The 15,411-nt window shown below is 36.3% G+C and overlaps 1 protein-coding gene across 1 annotated transcript; it reads left to right on the top strand.

Annotated features, from left to right (window-relative positions):
- Positions 1-960: 960 nt before the first annotated feature.
- On the top strand, positions 961-9,276 carry LOC135843708 (uncharacterized). The gene is made up of 2 exons (XM_065361670.1): positions 961-2,957; positions 6,797-9,276. The coding sequence occupies exon 2, from the start codon at positions 6,870-6,872 to the stop codon at positions 8,919-8,921; it is 2,052 nt and encodes a 683-aa protein (XP_065217742.1). The 5' UTR covers positions 961-2,957; positions 6,797-6,869; the 3' UTR covers positions 8,922-9,276.
- The last annotated feature ends 6,135 nt before the right edge of the window (positions 9,277-15,411 follow it).

The following is a 15,411-nucleotide window of genomic DNA, read 5'->3' as shown; positions in this document are numbered from 1 at the left end:
TATTTGTAAAAAATTGAAAAACTCATGTTAGGAGAAAAAATAATCATCTTCTGAGAAAACAAAACAAAAAATCCCCAAAACATAGTAACACCACTCCAAAATACACATCTGACATCATTCTGCAGAAAAGAACACATGATATTGCCTGATTGTATAGCATTTTTTTTTTTTCAAAACATGTTCTGAATTCTGATTTTATATAAAAAACTGTCAACTTTGAACATCAGTGGTAGGTAAGTATAAGAAAACATTGAGATAAATAAAAACCAAATTTGGAATTTTTTACAAGCAAAATTTGAAATCCCCCACCCATACGAACCTACAACTCACTTTCCACCTTCACCACAAAAAATGACTCCGGATTCAAATTCTAGGACCTCGAAAACATATTATTTGACATATTACACAATAATGTAGGAAAAATTTAAAATATTCCCTCTCCCCACGCCTCACCCCCACTCCTACCAAAAAAATAACTCTAAATTCGGATTCTACGACCTTGAAAACATATTATTCGACATATTACACGATAATTTTGTGAAAAATTTGAAATGTTCTCCTCCCCACGCCTCACCCCCCCCACTCCTACAAAAAAATTAACTCCAGATTCGGATTCTACGACCTCGAAAACATATCAATCGACATATTACACAATAATGTAGGAAAAATTTGGAATTACCCCCTCCCCACGCCTCACCCCCCACTCCTACTAAAAAAATAACTCCATATTCGGATTCTACGACCTCGAAAACATATCATTCTACGTATTACACATCGATGAAGTCGAATCCTAATTATCAATGTTCACTTTTCTGACTTACCCCATAGCACTAATTTAGGGGGTAAGTCAGAAAAAGCGATATAAATATAAATAATGAATAATTGAGAATTTAAAAAAATTGAATACTTGGGGTTTTACATTATTGTTTTAGGAATACTTTCACTGAGTTTCACTTCACTTATAATATCACTTTTACTGATCATTTCTTCTGAGGTAAAAAGCAGTTTGAAAAACACTGGTTACAATTTGAAATCAAATTCAAAACAGCAACTAAAAAAGAACCAATCGAAAGCCTGTAAAATGAAACTGGGTCGCGAAATTTTTTATGCTGTGATGAAGTAGGGGTAGTACCCTCAAGTTACCCCTGGGTAGCGCTTCGGCAGATATAAGCCTCTAAGAGCTAGAGCAGTTTTTCTGACTTACCTCGAATTCGGACTTCCCCAGGTGCACCTTATAAGTAAGTTTCAGTCCAATGGTGATTTTTTCATTTTATGACCTGGAACCGGTTCTAATCGATCAAATAAAGTCAAACTTGAGGAATGGGGTTCTTTCAGGAGCTAGAATTTACCCCTGCAGTTTGAAGGGTCAAATTTGAAAATTACAGAAAGGTCATTTTTTTGGAGAAGCATAATTTGGCTCCAAATTAATGAAAATAATCCAAATGCATACCGTTGGTGAGTAACGCCATTGTGAACAATATATCCAAATTTCAGCTTCCTAGGTCATTTCCACCCCATTTAAGGTGGGAAAAACCTGATTTTGACCCTATTTTGACCCCAAACCACTATCGAAATTGACCTAGGAAGCTCCAATGTCCAGAATACAATGGAATGGTGCCACTTGAGTGCATTTTGCAGGGTTCAACCTTCCAACCCCATTTGATCCCTCTCCAGGGTCAAAACAGTGGATTTTTGCGTGTTTTTTGACGTTTGGCCAAACCTACAGCCAGCCCCTCCAAATTTACTAGAGGGTCCAAATTTTCACAGTACATTGGGAGGATGTACCCGAAGTGCCTTTTGCAGGTTACAACCTCCTAACCCTATTTGACTCCTCTCCAGGGTCAATAAAGTGCATTTTTTTTGCCATTTTTCGTGTTTTTCAATTTTCCAGACAGCTTGCAGCCCCTCCAAATCGACCTACAGGGCCCAGATTTTCACAGTACATTGGGATGATGTGCCTCAAGTGCCTTTTGTACATAGGTTTCAGCCTTCCAAACACATTTGACCCCTCTCCAGGGTGAGAAAATGGGACTTTTCAGCTATTTTCAAGTTTTTTTTTCAACTTTTAGAACACCCTGTAGCCCGTTCAAATTGACCAACAGGGTTCAAATTTTCACAGTACATACATTGGGAGGATGTACCCCAAGTGCCTTTTGCAGGTTTCAGCCCTCCAAACCTACATATTTGACTTCCTTCCAGAGTCGAAACACTGGATTTTTAGCCGAATTTTTAGCCACATTTTTGTAAAAAATGGGTCTATTTGCGGTAGGCTAGTCATTTTATATATTTATAAGTTTCAGTCCAATGGTGATTTTTACATTTTATGACCTGGAACCGGTTCTAATCGATCAAGTAAAGTCAAATTTGGTGAATGGGGTTCTTTCAGGAGCTAGAATTGACCCCTGCAGTTTGAAGGGTCAAAGTTGAAAATTACAGAAAGGTCATTTTTTATGGAGAAGCATAATTTGGCCCCAAATAACCAATGGACACCTACCGCGTGTTCGCTTATGGTATCGCCTTATTCGTTTCCTATGTGCTTGAAAAATTTCTCAATTGAAAATTTCCTTTTTACTTCTCCCTTTAATTGAGTACCTAAATCTCGCCATTCATTTTCTCAGAACGCAATAAGGAAAATACCTACGAGTTTAAATTAAAACGATGGTAAATTTCAATTAACTGCCGATTTATCATATACGGTATCGACAGAAATATGAGATGGATACTTAGTTATTCGCTTATCTGTACAAGGAATTTAATAACTTCCCTTATTACATATTTTTAGATACCTACTACTAGGTATAGGGCTAATATTATATCTATCAATCATCTTTGTACTCTAGTTTCATCCTTCAAGAACGTTTTGTTTTAGCCGATTACAATTTACATTCCGTTCGTGATTTGATAATTAACGCAGAACTGAATGAGATTGGACAGTGTGAAGTTACGAGTATATAAAGGTAAAGTATACCTATACGCAATACGCATTATAAAATTTTTTTTCCATTCAGGAACTCTCAACTTTTGTTCACCAGTTGAAAAGCATGCACTTCTCTCGTTTGAAATGTTAGATGCAGCGCCTTTTCGTTTTACGAGGCTCACAAAAATAAATAGGCCTAGGAGACCCCAACAGATCTGAAAAATCATAATGGATTATTGTTGGGTTCCTCCAAAACAATTCCTGCTTTTCCCAAAATTATCAAAACAGTCTCGTTTTTGTCAAAATTATTAAAAAATCCCAACTTTTGTCAAAATTGTCGAAAAAGCACTGTTTTTGGCCATAGTCGTCGAAAAATACATTTTCTTTCGACGTTATCAAAAAAGTCCTAATATTTTTTCATTTGTGTAAAAATAAACAAGAAAACCCTGTTGTGGGCCAAAATTTCAAAAATTCTTATTTCTGCCAAAATTATCTGAAAATCTCATCTTTTTGTGGAAATGCCAAAAAAAAAATTATTTTTTGGCAAAATGTTCAAAAAATCCTGTTTTTTGCTAAATTATTGTCAAAATTAATTTTTTTCGTGGTTATAAAAAACAACCTGTTTTTTGGCTAGAATAAATAAATTATTGTAAAAAAAAACTTCCAGCTTTAAAATTTCCAAAACTCGTGCTTTTTGTTGAAATGGTCAGCAAATTCTACTTTTTTGACAAAATATTGTAGGCAAAGACCTTTTATTGACAAGTTATTCATAAATTCTGTTTTATGCAAAAAAAAAACTTATTGACATTTAAATGGCTCATATCAGGTTTAAGACTATGACATACTTATACACTTTTTCTATCTTCTTCCACCTTTGGCTCTTTTTACACATTTCAGATTTTTACATAATAATAGCGTCGAAATCATAAAAAAATATGTAGATTCTGACACCCCACTCAAAAAATTCAAAAATTACCACACAGCGCCTCCTCCTTTGAGGGTGCATTTTAGGGGTAGTGTAAAAAATAACGTTAATAATGAATTTGGAAGGCAAAAACATACAGATTTTGACATCTCATTCTAAAAATTCAAAAATTTACCATCCAGCACCCACCTCTCCCCCTTTGAGGGCCCATGTTGGGGCAATGGTAAGAAATAACGTTAAAAATGAATTTGGAAGGCAAAAATATGTATATTGTGACACCTCACTTGAAAAATACCAAACTTCACCATTCAGCACCCACCCACCCTCCCTTTAAGAGCCCATTTTGGGACTAATGTAAAAAATAACGTTAAAAATGAATTCAGCGCCTCAATGTGCCCCTGGATAGACATCACCCAGTAAGCATTGCAATGTCACAGTGACATCACATAATATCACCACGGAGATATGTAATATCACTTTGTGATGTCTCTGAGATTAACTGGTGATATAAATGTACCCAGCAAAATGGTCTCACAGACATCACTCAGAAGGGCCCAGTGACATTTTTTAATGTCACAGAATGTCACAGATATATCACCAGGAAATGTCTATGCAATATTGATGTAAATATTTCTAAAACATTCCCATTGCATGAATGTCGTTGAAATCCCGATTATTGGGGTTCATTTGAATTGCAGTAGGCATATTCAGATAACATTCCAGATTGGCAGAATGATGTATTTTCTGCAAAAATATTCTCTTCTCTCAACTCCTGAAGTTTGGAGTTGAGATTTGAGGCTGTTGACTCCGCTATGTTCGGCAAAGTCTCCAGCGCCCATCATTAATGAATGAGGGCAAATTCGCATGAGACAGTATCTTCCTTATATACTAATTGTCAACATACTGCATCTGCGAGAAGTAAAAATGGTATAGTTTGAGGTATAGAAATGTCACTGTAATATCATATCTTTTAGTGATGTCTATGTGATATCATCAAAGTTATATTTTTGAGACATTGCGGCCAAATATTTCTTTTTCCATTCCAAAGCAATTTCGCAAAAATGTCACAGGAATATTACTTTGTAATGTCCTATACACATCACAAAATTACATTACTGTGATATTAATGTCACAGCATGCTTACTGGGAAGGAGTCCACACTATCGAAGCTTGTTTTTTGGTGCGCTAAATAAGGAGGGTCATTATGGCCATTTTCATGCCCCTCCATACTTCGAGACTTGAATGGCCGTTTCTTATAGGGGATGGTCCCTATTATTAATATTATATAGGAGATATTTTCCCAGGGAAATCCATAGAGGAGCTGTGGGGCGGCCCCAAAGTCGAAAAGGAGGAGTCCCAATAAGGCCATTTTTTGAGCCTGGACAGTGTTATCGACTCGACTACTCTTAAAATGTTTTAATAAATGTCCCAAATACGAATCCGTGGTTAGTTAACCCAAAATGAACATTTTTTGGGCTCCAGGGGTTCCCAAAGTTGTGAATAAAAAAAGAATTTTAGGAACCACTGAGTATTATTTTCAAAAACTTTTCAAGTGTAAAATATTAGTTTGAACCCGGTAAACGTTATGCGAGGTGATTATCCTATTTTCGACCCTCCGGGGCAGAAATTGTGGGGGGTTTCAATTTTTGGAAAATTTTGGAATCACCATATCGCCCTTACCCCCTTGAACCCCGCTAAAAAGCTTTTTACGGTTTATTAGTATCTGAATGACCTTCATCCTACCAAATTTTGAGCTCAACAAAATTTGTAGGATGGAGGTCATTCAGATACTAATAAACTGTAAAAAGCTTTTTAGCGGGGTTCAAAGGGGTAGGTTTAAAATGCTGGTTCCAAAATTTTCCAAAAATCAACCCCCTCCCCCTCTATTTCTGCTTCCAAGGGTCAAAAATAAGAAAATCACCTAGCATAATGTTTATTGGGTTCAAACAGATATTTTACGCTAAAAAAGTTTTTGAAAATAATTGTTAGTGGTTCCCAAAGTTCTTTTTTTATTCGCAACTTTGGGAACCCCTGAAGTCCAAAACAATGTTAATTTTTGGGTTAACTAACCACGGATTCGTAGATATTTGGGACATTTATTACAACATTTTAAGAGTGGTTGAGCCGGTAACATTCTGGGGCCCAAAAAATGGCCTTATTGGGACTCCTCCCTTCTAAAATTTTTAGAACCACTGCTCGAAAAAGTAAAAAATTAAAAAGTAGCGAATATATGTTGCTTTAAGGGTAAGCAATGCAGCATAAATGACGTTTTTCTCATTTTTGAAAAATTACCTTTTTGGGGGTCGTGGAGGGGGTATTTCAATTTTTGAAAATTTTGGAACCCCCTTTTTTGTCCCTTCCCGTCAAGCCCCGGTGATGCCTTTTTCGTGGTTTATTGCTACTAGTAGTAAGTTCAATTGATATCATTTTGCAACTCCCTCAACAACTTGGCTTGTATCGAAAAATTCAATTTTTGACTTTTTTTGAGGTCCATATTTTGGGAAACCATGAAAAGCTATCGAGGTCCGGTTTGCGGCAAATAACTATGTTGCATTTTACTTCTTAATCGACTGGAATGCTTGAATTTTTATTTCAAGTCAATTTTTGACTTCATCTTTGTAGGTAGATCACTTTAGGGAGGGGGGGTGGCGAGCTTTGAGAACCCCTGAAAAAGTTCTAAAGTCAATTTTTTCAAACTTTGAGCTGAAATAGTCTTAAATAAGTACATAATTATGTGTTTAACCAATATAAAGCATAGGTCGCATATACTTGGGTACCTAACTATGTTCCATGAAAAAATTCTACACAGTTCGAATCTTTATACGCCAGTCCCCAAAGTAAATTTTTTTACAAAATTTGGGAGAATTACCTACTTAGTTTATCCAGCAGCCTATTACGTAATGTACCTACCTAGTCTCATTCTTGATTGTTATTTTACCCTTATGTTCGTTTAGGTCTTGGGTAACTTCTTGAGTTCGTTACGACTCAACTGCGCAGCTGCATGAATTGACGAACAACCGACAAAAAATGATGAAGATATTTATTATATTTTTCCTATGCCTGTACTCCGAATCAGCGATTTATGGTCAACGTTTACCAGACGCCTCATCCTCTTTCACAACGATGAGAAGCTTGGGATTGGATTATATCGACAAAAGTGCATTCATCGAAAAACTACTGGATTTACAGGAGCCACGATTCGTTATACTCACCCGGCCACGCGGATTCGGTAAAACCGCGTTTGTAGATATGTTAAATGAATTTTTTTCCGGAAATAAAACCCTTTTTAATGGCTTGTACATCGCCAAACGGTTCCCCGGAAAATGGACGAAATATCCCATTATCAAATTGGATTTCAGCACTTTGAGTCCTGTTAATAGTATCGGTGATATTGATATTTATCAAAATGAACTCGAAGATAGACTATGCGCCATTGGAAAAACATATGAACTCGACTGTGCATCAAATCGCCTCGTTAATTTACTCATCAATAATCTGCGTACTAAATATGGCGAAAAAGTAGTCATCTTGATTGATGAATACGACAAACCATTCCAAAAAGTCAACAGGACAGATTCTCATTTGTTTGATGTGTTTATACGCACTGCTGAAACATTCTTTAGTCGAATAAAACAGATGGGCGATAGTATTGAACTCCTATTCATTACCGGTATTTCTAGAATATTGGTCCTGAACAATCTGAAAGATTTAACATTCGACAAGAACTTCTCCAGTGCGATGGGATTCACATTAGAAGAAATAAAAACGAATTATGAACCATCCTTGAAGCAGTTGGCCACTCATTATGGAATGAATGAGGTATCACAGATCATTGCAGATCTCACCTATTGGTATGGCGGCTACAGATTTAGCCTGAAAGATAATGAAACCAAAGTTTACAATCCCGTTTCCGTAATCTCCTGCTTGAGAAACTTGGAAATGAAAAGTTATTGGATAAAGACGAAAAGCATTGAACCTATAATCAAAAGAATGAAAATCTCCCAAAAAAATATCGAAGAATTTTACTATTATAATGTTGAAGCTGACGATCTTGATCGTTTGTACGATGATGAATATAGTTCCAGGATTCCAATAGCAGTTTTATTACACAACTACGGTTATCTCACTATCAAAAGATATGTAGAATCAAGTTATCTCGCTAAAATATATGATGAAGAATCAGATCACGTAATACTCGGGTACCCAAATAAAGAGATCGAAGATGAAATTAAAGGAAGACTATACCCGCCCTTTGAATCAACTTACGTACACGCGATTAATATGAGTTTACGGGAAGGAGATATGGAATCTTTCATTGGCTTTCTGAACGATAAGGCATTCAGAAACTTTAATTTGCCTAAATCCCGAAAACCAAAAAAATTTGACCAATACACGGTCACTAGACAAATTCTAAATGCACTAATTGATTCCGAAATAGGCGCAGTATATTCCAATCAGCTCACCAGGATTGGAGAAGATGGTCAAACTAAGGGCGATATCGACCTCCCGATTAGAAGTATAAATTGTCAGCTTGAAAGAAAAACTCAGTTTGAACGTAAAAGTCCCAAATATTTTAAATCAGATGTGGTCATTACGATTGAGATTAAAGTTCGTGACAGCGCCATCAAAGCTATGTTGCAATTGCTCGAATACGCTGTAAAACATACTGACCCGTTTCGTATGGAGATCGATAAATGCTCCAAAGAGGATCTCCCAACTCGTACTAATTTGTTGGCCGTAAACATCGAAAAGATACAGAATCAGCGTGTTAAAATTCAAGACTGGATTGCCATTCCCTACAGAGATGGCAAAATTTTCGTGAACGAAATGCAAAGTAGTAGCAAAACCGCATTTTATGACCTCCACGAAGGTTGGAATGATAAAAAATCCAACTGGGGCAGTGCAGATCTCGAATCAGAAAAGGAAATTGTAGTTTGGCTCGATGAGCCGTGGGTTGCAACAGAAGAAACCACTGTAACATCATTCCATACCACTTCAGAAAGCACCACTACAGATTTATCCACATCGATGCATAGGCCACATGGAGCCCCCATGAAGCCAAAAAAACCGAGAGTATAATATTAACTCTCCGAAACTTCAAGTGTTTTCTTTTCGCATATGCTGTGCTGCATGATGAAATCGACCGTTTTATTCACTCCTATAAATAATTCCCAAACTGAATCTTCCATTTGAGCTAAATCGTCAATTAAAAAGGTTAAAATTTTGAAGCAAAGTGATCGGCTCCGCAGCCAATGTTTTTAGTTTTTTCTTCAGGTGATTTCCATCAATTTCTGTATAGGTCTCCCAGTGACATAGCTCTAAAATTTTGCATGTACGAAAGAAGGTTGGCAATCTAACGACTTTAGTTGTTTTATTTTTTAAAAAAATTAAAAATGTAGCATTTAAAAAATAAAGTATACCTCTAGTGAAGTAATGAGTCTTCCTCTCCGTCTTCTACCTATGATATATACCCTTCCCCCGTCCCTTCACACTCGAGGGTAGGGTTGTTGTTGGTTGTTTTTTTTGCCTTATATGAGATATTTTACATCTCAGTATTTTTTTTCGTAATGTGTAACGTTACATTGTAGTAGGTATGTTTTTTTTTCGATATTAGGGGACAAAACCACTCCAGTAATGTTAATTAAATTTTTGTTTAAATTATTGTTTTGTTTTCAAAAATTTTTGAGTTTTATCTGAAATTAATTATTCAAGTACCTAACCAAAGTGTTGTTAACGATGATAGTACATTCTTACCTATCCAAATTTTTTAGTTTTACTTGTATTTAGTATTTTTTTTTGGTTAAATTTAATAAGTATGTAATTTTAAAAACTTTATTAACAGGTATTAAGCCGGATTACATAAATAAATTTTGCTAATATTTCGCAAGAATTACATCTAGCTTCTTCAGAGCAGTGTTCACCACTGAGGGTTCCTTCTTGATTGAGATCTAGTTATAGGTCCAAGTTGGGTGTGGTCTCTCTCCTGATTGGTCCCAGCACTAAGGGTGTGGCCTGTCACATGGGTGTGGCTTCTTCCCTCATTGTGTTGGGTGTGGTCCTCTGAGTGAGAGTCTGGGGTGTTGTCCAGTCTTTGTCCCATTTCCTGGGTGTGTCCTTGATTGAGGTTTTCTTCCCAATTTTCAGCCTGGTGGCTTTTTGAGATTTGTCTTTTTTGGAGTATAGGCTTCCATGCTCTTGGTAGGGTGAACCCATCTTCTCTGTTGAAATTGTTGCTATGCTTGTAGATTTTGATGCTTCCTCTCACCGTTTGGTCAGTCCACCTTGTTTCTCTTGACAATACTTTGGCTTTGGTGAAGTCCACTGTCTTCTGGCATTCTGCTGAGTGTTCAGCCACAGCTGACTTCTTCACCCTTGCATGTCTTGTGTCACTTTCATGTTCTTTTATCCTTGTTTTTATATGTCTTCCAGTTTGCCCAACATAGTGTTTTCCCCATCCACAGGTTATCTTGTATACTCTTTCTGTTAGTGTTATTAAAGACACAATCCCCTCAACAAAAGACAAAGTCCCCTTGGAAACAGAAGGAGTATACAAGATAACCTATGGATGGGGAAAACACTATGTTGGGCAAACTGGAAGACAGATAAAAACAAGGATAAAGGAACATGAAAGTGACACAAGACATGCAAGGGTGAAGAAGTCAGCTGTGGCTGAACACTCAGCAGAATGCCAGAAGACAGTGGACTTCACCAAAGCCAAAGTATTGTCAAGAGAAACAAGGTGGACTGACCAAACGGTGAGAGGAAGCATCGAAATCTACAAGCATAGCAACAATTTCAACAGAGAATATGGGTTCACCCTACCAAGAGCATGGAAGCCTATACTCCAAAAAAGACGAATCTCAAAAAGCCACCAGGCTGAAAATTGGGAAGAAAACCTCAATCAAGGACACACCCAGGAAATGGGACAAAGACTGGACAACACCCCAGACTCTCACTCAGAGGACCACACCCAACACAATGAGGGAAGAAGCCACACCCATGTGACAGGCCACACCCTTAGTGCTGGGACCAATCAGGAGAGAGACCACACCCAACTTGGACCTATAACTAGATCTCAATCAAGAAGGAACCCTCAGTGGTGAACACTGCTCTGAAGAAGCTAGATGTAATTCTTGCGAAATATTAGCAAAATTTATTTTTGTAATCCGGCTTAATACCTGTTAATAAAGTTTTTAAACAAACAATAAGTGGCCGTATTAGTTTTAAAACTCTTATGTAATTTTAATTATTTTTTTGTTTGAATTTACTTGTGGTATTTTGAGCTTGTACTAATTCAAAATGAAAAATAAAAATCGATGAGACTGATTTTTTAGCTTATTTTGTACATACAAGATTCATTGTTCAGAACCAGTGTTGAAATCTTCCAAACTCTAAACATAACTTGTTCAAGCTCTTAGCTCTTTACCTAAGATAACATTTCAATTGAGAATATTTTTATTTGTAGGAGGGGTTGCCTTTTTGAGTATATAATACACATAATATGGAGGGCTAGATATGCAGGTTCCATGCGAGCTTCTGTAAAGCGCGCTCAACTTGGTTCAGTAACAGAACCCATATCACTTTAGAGACAATTTTGTAAAGTAAGAAATGGTTTTTAATGAGTACCAAAGAAGTTTTAAGCCTTCCCTTGAACATTTTTAAACATTTGAAGTTCAATTCATCGCTTACATTTATCAAAATCGCTATCGTAGGTTCTTTTACTGAACCAGGTCAAGCGCGCTCTACAGGTGCTCAGCTGTATAATGCTGAATGCTGGATTATTAGCCCTCCATATCATGTATATTATATACTCAAAGGGTTGCCTCCGATTTGAACAGGACCGCGATGTTTGGAGAGAGCAACTGCGAAACCTCTATACTGGGGATGCCCAAATTCCCAAAAGTCAGTTTACGCCATCAAAAATTACATATAATTCAAGCACCAAGCCTCCTAAAGAAAAACTAATGGCATTGATTTGATAGGAAATTTTATCCTCTATAATTTTCTTCAAGGTCATTTTTCTCTAGGATGCACCGTTCGTCGGAAAAATCAACTTTTATGTCAAAAAACGTGAATTAAGAAAAAAAAAATTGAAAAAATTGGGGAAAAAATTCAAAATTAATTCAGCAGTCAAGTTCAGCTATTTTTAACATGATTCACATAATTTGATGTAATATAAATGATCTTTCCAAAAAAAAAAAAACAGTCAAAAGATTTTTTTTACGAAAACGCCAAACCGGGGGGGGGGTCAGGGGGGTGCTACAAAAGTCAAATTTTGTCAAAATGAAAAAAACATCGAGTGATACGTCAAAATGTAGGTTTTTTGGGTCGAGAAAGACGAATCTGAGGTCCTTTTTTCCCTCAGACCCCTCGGGGACCATTGAGGCCGTGCTACCAAAATCAAATTTTGTAAAGATGAAAAAAAATCGAGTATGATACGTCAAAACGCAGGTTTTTTGGGTTGAGAAACACGAATCTGAAGTTCTTTTTTCACTCAGCCCCTATGGGGAGGTGCTACCGAAATCTAATTTTGAAAAAATCACAAAAATTCGAGAGTGTCAAAATCCAGTTTTTTTTGGTTGGCGGGTTTTATTTGTCAGTTTTTCAATCATTCGACCCTATATCGTCGGTTATTTTATATTATCATAACCAGAATAATCGCGCCTAGTCGCAAAGTAACTAACCACATCAAATTTCTACTCTCTCAAACACACATTTTCACCCAATCGCAGTTATTGAAGCGAGTTGAATAAAAGAACTTATGCCTTATTCACTTACAATATTACTTCGTGTTAATTTAGTTAAAATGTATAGGCGCGTTTGAGACGAGATATCTCAAGAATGGCAGCACCTCCTCAATGGCGCCCGAGAGGTCTGAGGGAAAAAAGGACCTCAGAAATTTTCCGCTGGTACTCAAAATTTCAATTTTCCGAATTTTCGTAATTTCGATAGGTATGTATTTTGAGAACCCCTGGAAAACTAGAAACCTGCGATTCGCGCCAAACGTAACATTTTGAGGTATGTATGTATATTCGATTATCCAGATGAAAAAGTTTAATTAGGCTCCCCGTATATTCGTGAATTTCGAACCCTTTTTTTTAGAGCCCCCTCTCTCCCATTTGGGCACCCCTAAAAAAGGCGTTTATGCATATTTTTTCAAACAAATTGAAAAATTTACATTTGAAACACTCTAAAAAGTGCTCGATAATTTTTCATTTGATTTTGTTCGTAACTTTCAAAATTGAGCTATTTTGGCTCAAATTCCGAGATTTTACTCTTCGAAAAAACGTTGAAATCACGTTTTCACAATTTTCGGTCAATTTTTTTATGGCTTGTAATTTCCATTGACAATTTTTTTTTCATTCACTTTCATCTGATTTTGAACGAATTCATAATCTAGAACAAATTTTAGATCACTTTTTAGTAGATACAATTTTGGGATTTTCTTTCAAAGTTTTTGAATTTTGGTAAGATTTGTTGAACACGTGTGTATGGTTCCTACTTTTTGCATTTGAAAAAGATTTTGTTAAAATTTTTTAAATTGAAATTAAAATCGAAATTTTTACATATTTTCTGCAAAACTCAATAAGGAAAATTCTTGTACCTACTTACAAGTTTAAATTAAAAAGATGGTATTTCAATTAACTGTCCTATTTATCGCGCGGTATCAACAGAAATATGAGATTGATATAGCTACCTATTCATTCGCTTATCTGTACAAAAAATTTAATAGGTAACTTCCTTTATTACAAATTTTTCCTCTCTCAGGCAACAAATCTGCTATACATGGATGTACATTACTTAGTTCGTATCTTCGCTTCATGTTTGGATTTATTTCATTTCATTTTATTTTTTTGGTCGCGTTGTTTCCCAACTCCATAAATTGTGTTTTTATTAACTCGAGTTTCATCGTTCGAGAACATTTTATTTAGCGCTTTACAATTAACATTCGATTCGTGATTGATATCGATTCAGAACTGAACACGATGAAGATATTTATTACCTTTTCCCTATGCCTATATTTTTCATCGGTCATAATTTGGGCTGAAAATTCTGCACCAGAAATTCCTCCTCAAAGTTTACCAGCTGACCTAAGCACTTTTGTAGAGATGAGATCCCAGGGAATGGTTTACGTCGACAAAACTGCGTTTATAGAGAAAATATTGGATTTATTCGATCGTCACCTTTTATTTACCCGTCCTCCCGGATTTGGAAAGTCTACATTTATACAGATGTTATACGAGTTTTTTTCCGGAAATAAACACCTTTTCACCGACACATACATCGCCAAACGAATGCCCGAAAAATGGACGAAATATCCCATTATTAGCTTGAATTTCAGTTTTGTAAAGCCTGTTACCAGAATGGCTGATTTTAAGGTATATGAAAAGGACCTCGAAAGTAGACTATGCGCCATTGGGAAAAAATATGGACTGAGCCGTGCATCAAGTCGTGACGTTGATTTACTTATCGACAGTCTGTATACTAAATATGGACAACCCGTTGTCGTCCTGATTGACGACTACGATAAAATATTCAAACAAGTCAGCATGAAAGATCCTGATTTGTCAGAAATGTTTAAAATGACCGTTAGCACATTCTATAATTTATTGAAAAGCCAAAGAAACAATATTAAACTCGTATTCATTTCCGGTATTTCAAGGCTACGTTTATACCCCTTTGAAAGAGGCCTGACCTGTAGAGATTTAACTTTCGACAAGGACTTCTCCGGCGCTATGGGATTCACATTGGAGGAAATAAAATCAAACTACGAACCATCCTTGCAGCTTTTGGCCACTCATTATGGAGTTAGTATCCCGCAGATCATTACAAATCTTACCGATTGGTACGATGGGTACAGATTTAGTCTGCAAGATAATGAAACCAAAGTGTTGAATCCTGTTTCCGTAATCTCGAGCTTAAGCAACTTGGAAATAAAAAATTATTGTACCCGGATGGAAAATGTAGGATTGGCAATCGAAAGGATACAAATATCCAGAAAAAATATTGAAGAATTCCACTACCATGGTGTAAAAGCTGTAGATATGAAGTGTTTGTACGATGACGAATTTAGTCCCAAGATTCCGTCAGCAATTTTATTATATAATTACGGATGTCTGACTATTAAAAGATATAATGAAGAATCAGATACCGTAATACTCGCATACCCTAATAAAGAAATCGAAGATGAAATTAGAGGAAGACTAATGGACCCATGCTTCGAACCAACTTCATGATCATGCGATGAATATGAGTATCCGCGAAGGAGATATAGATGCTTTACCTAATTAGTTTTCTGAATGATATAGTTTTACTTTCAAACTGAATGTCGATATCATCCTTTTGTTTCCCCCGCGCCCGATTTGTTGTTCATCAATGCATCCAGGATGCGTTCAGTGGCTGGCGAATTCTTCTTTTGTTGATATTCTTGAACATTTTTCATTCCTCTCAGAATCTTTTCAAACAACCTACATTTCAAGAAGAAATCTCCGTTGTCCCCGAACAGCATGGTCTCCTTGTACATATAAAGCACCCATTTAGGTAGAAATCTCATCAGAAGTAAAAATTT

This window comes from Planococcus citri, chromosome 4, assembly GCF_950023065.1.
Source record: "Planococcus citri chromosome 4, ihPlaCitr1.1, whole genome shotgun sequence".
In the NCBI taxonomy this organism is placed as follows: Eukaryota; Metazoa; Arthropoda; class Insecta; order Hemiptera; family Pseudococcidae; genus Planococcus; species Planococcus citri.
This window is presented reverse-complemented; position numbering and strand designations above follow the sequence as displayed.

Bases quoted from the DNA above. Each gene is read 5' to 3' on its own strand.
- LOC135843708 (XM_065361670.1), top strand. From the start codon at position 6,870: ATGATGAAGATATTTATTATATTTTTCCTATGCCTGTACTCCGAATCA.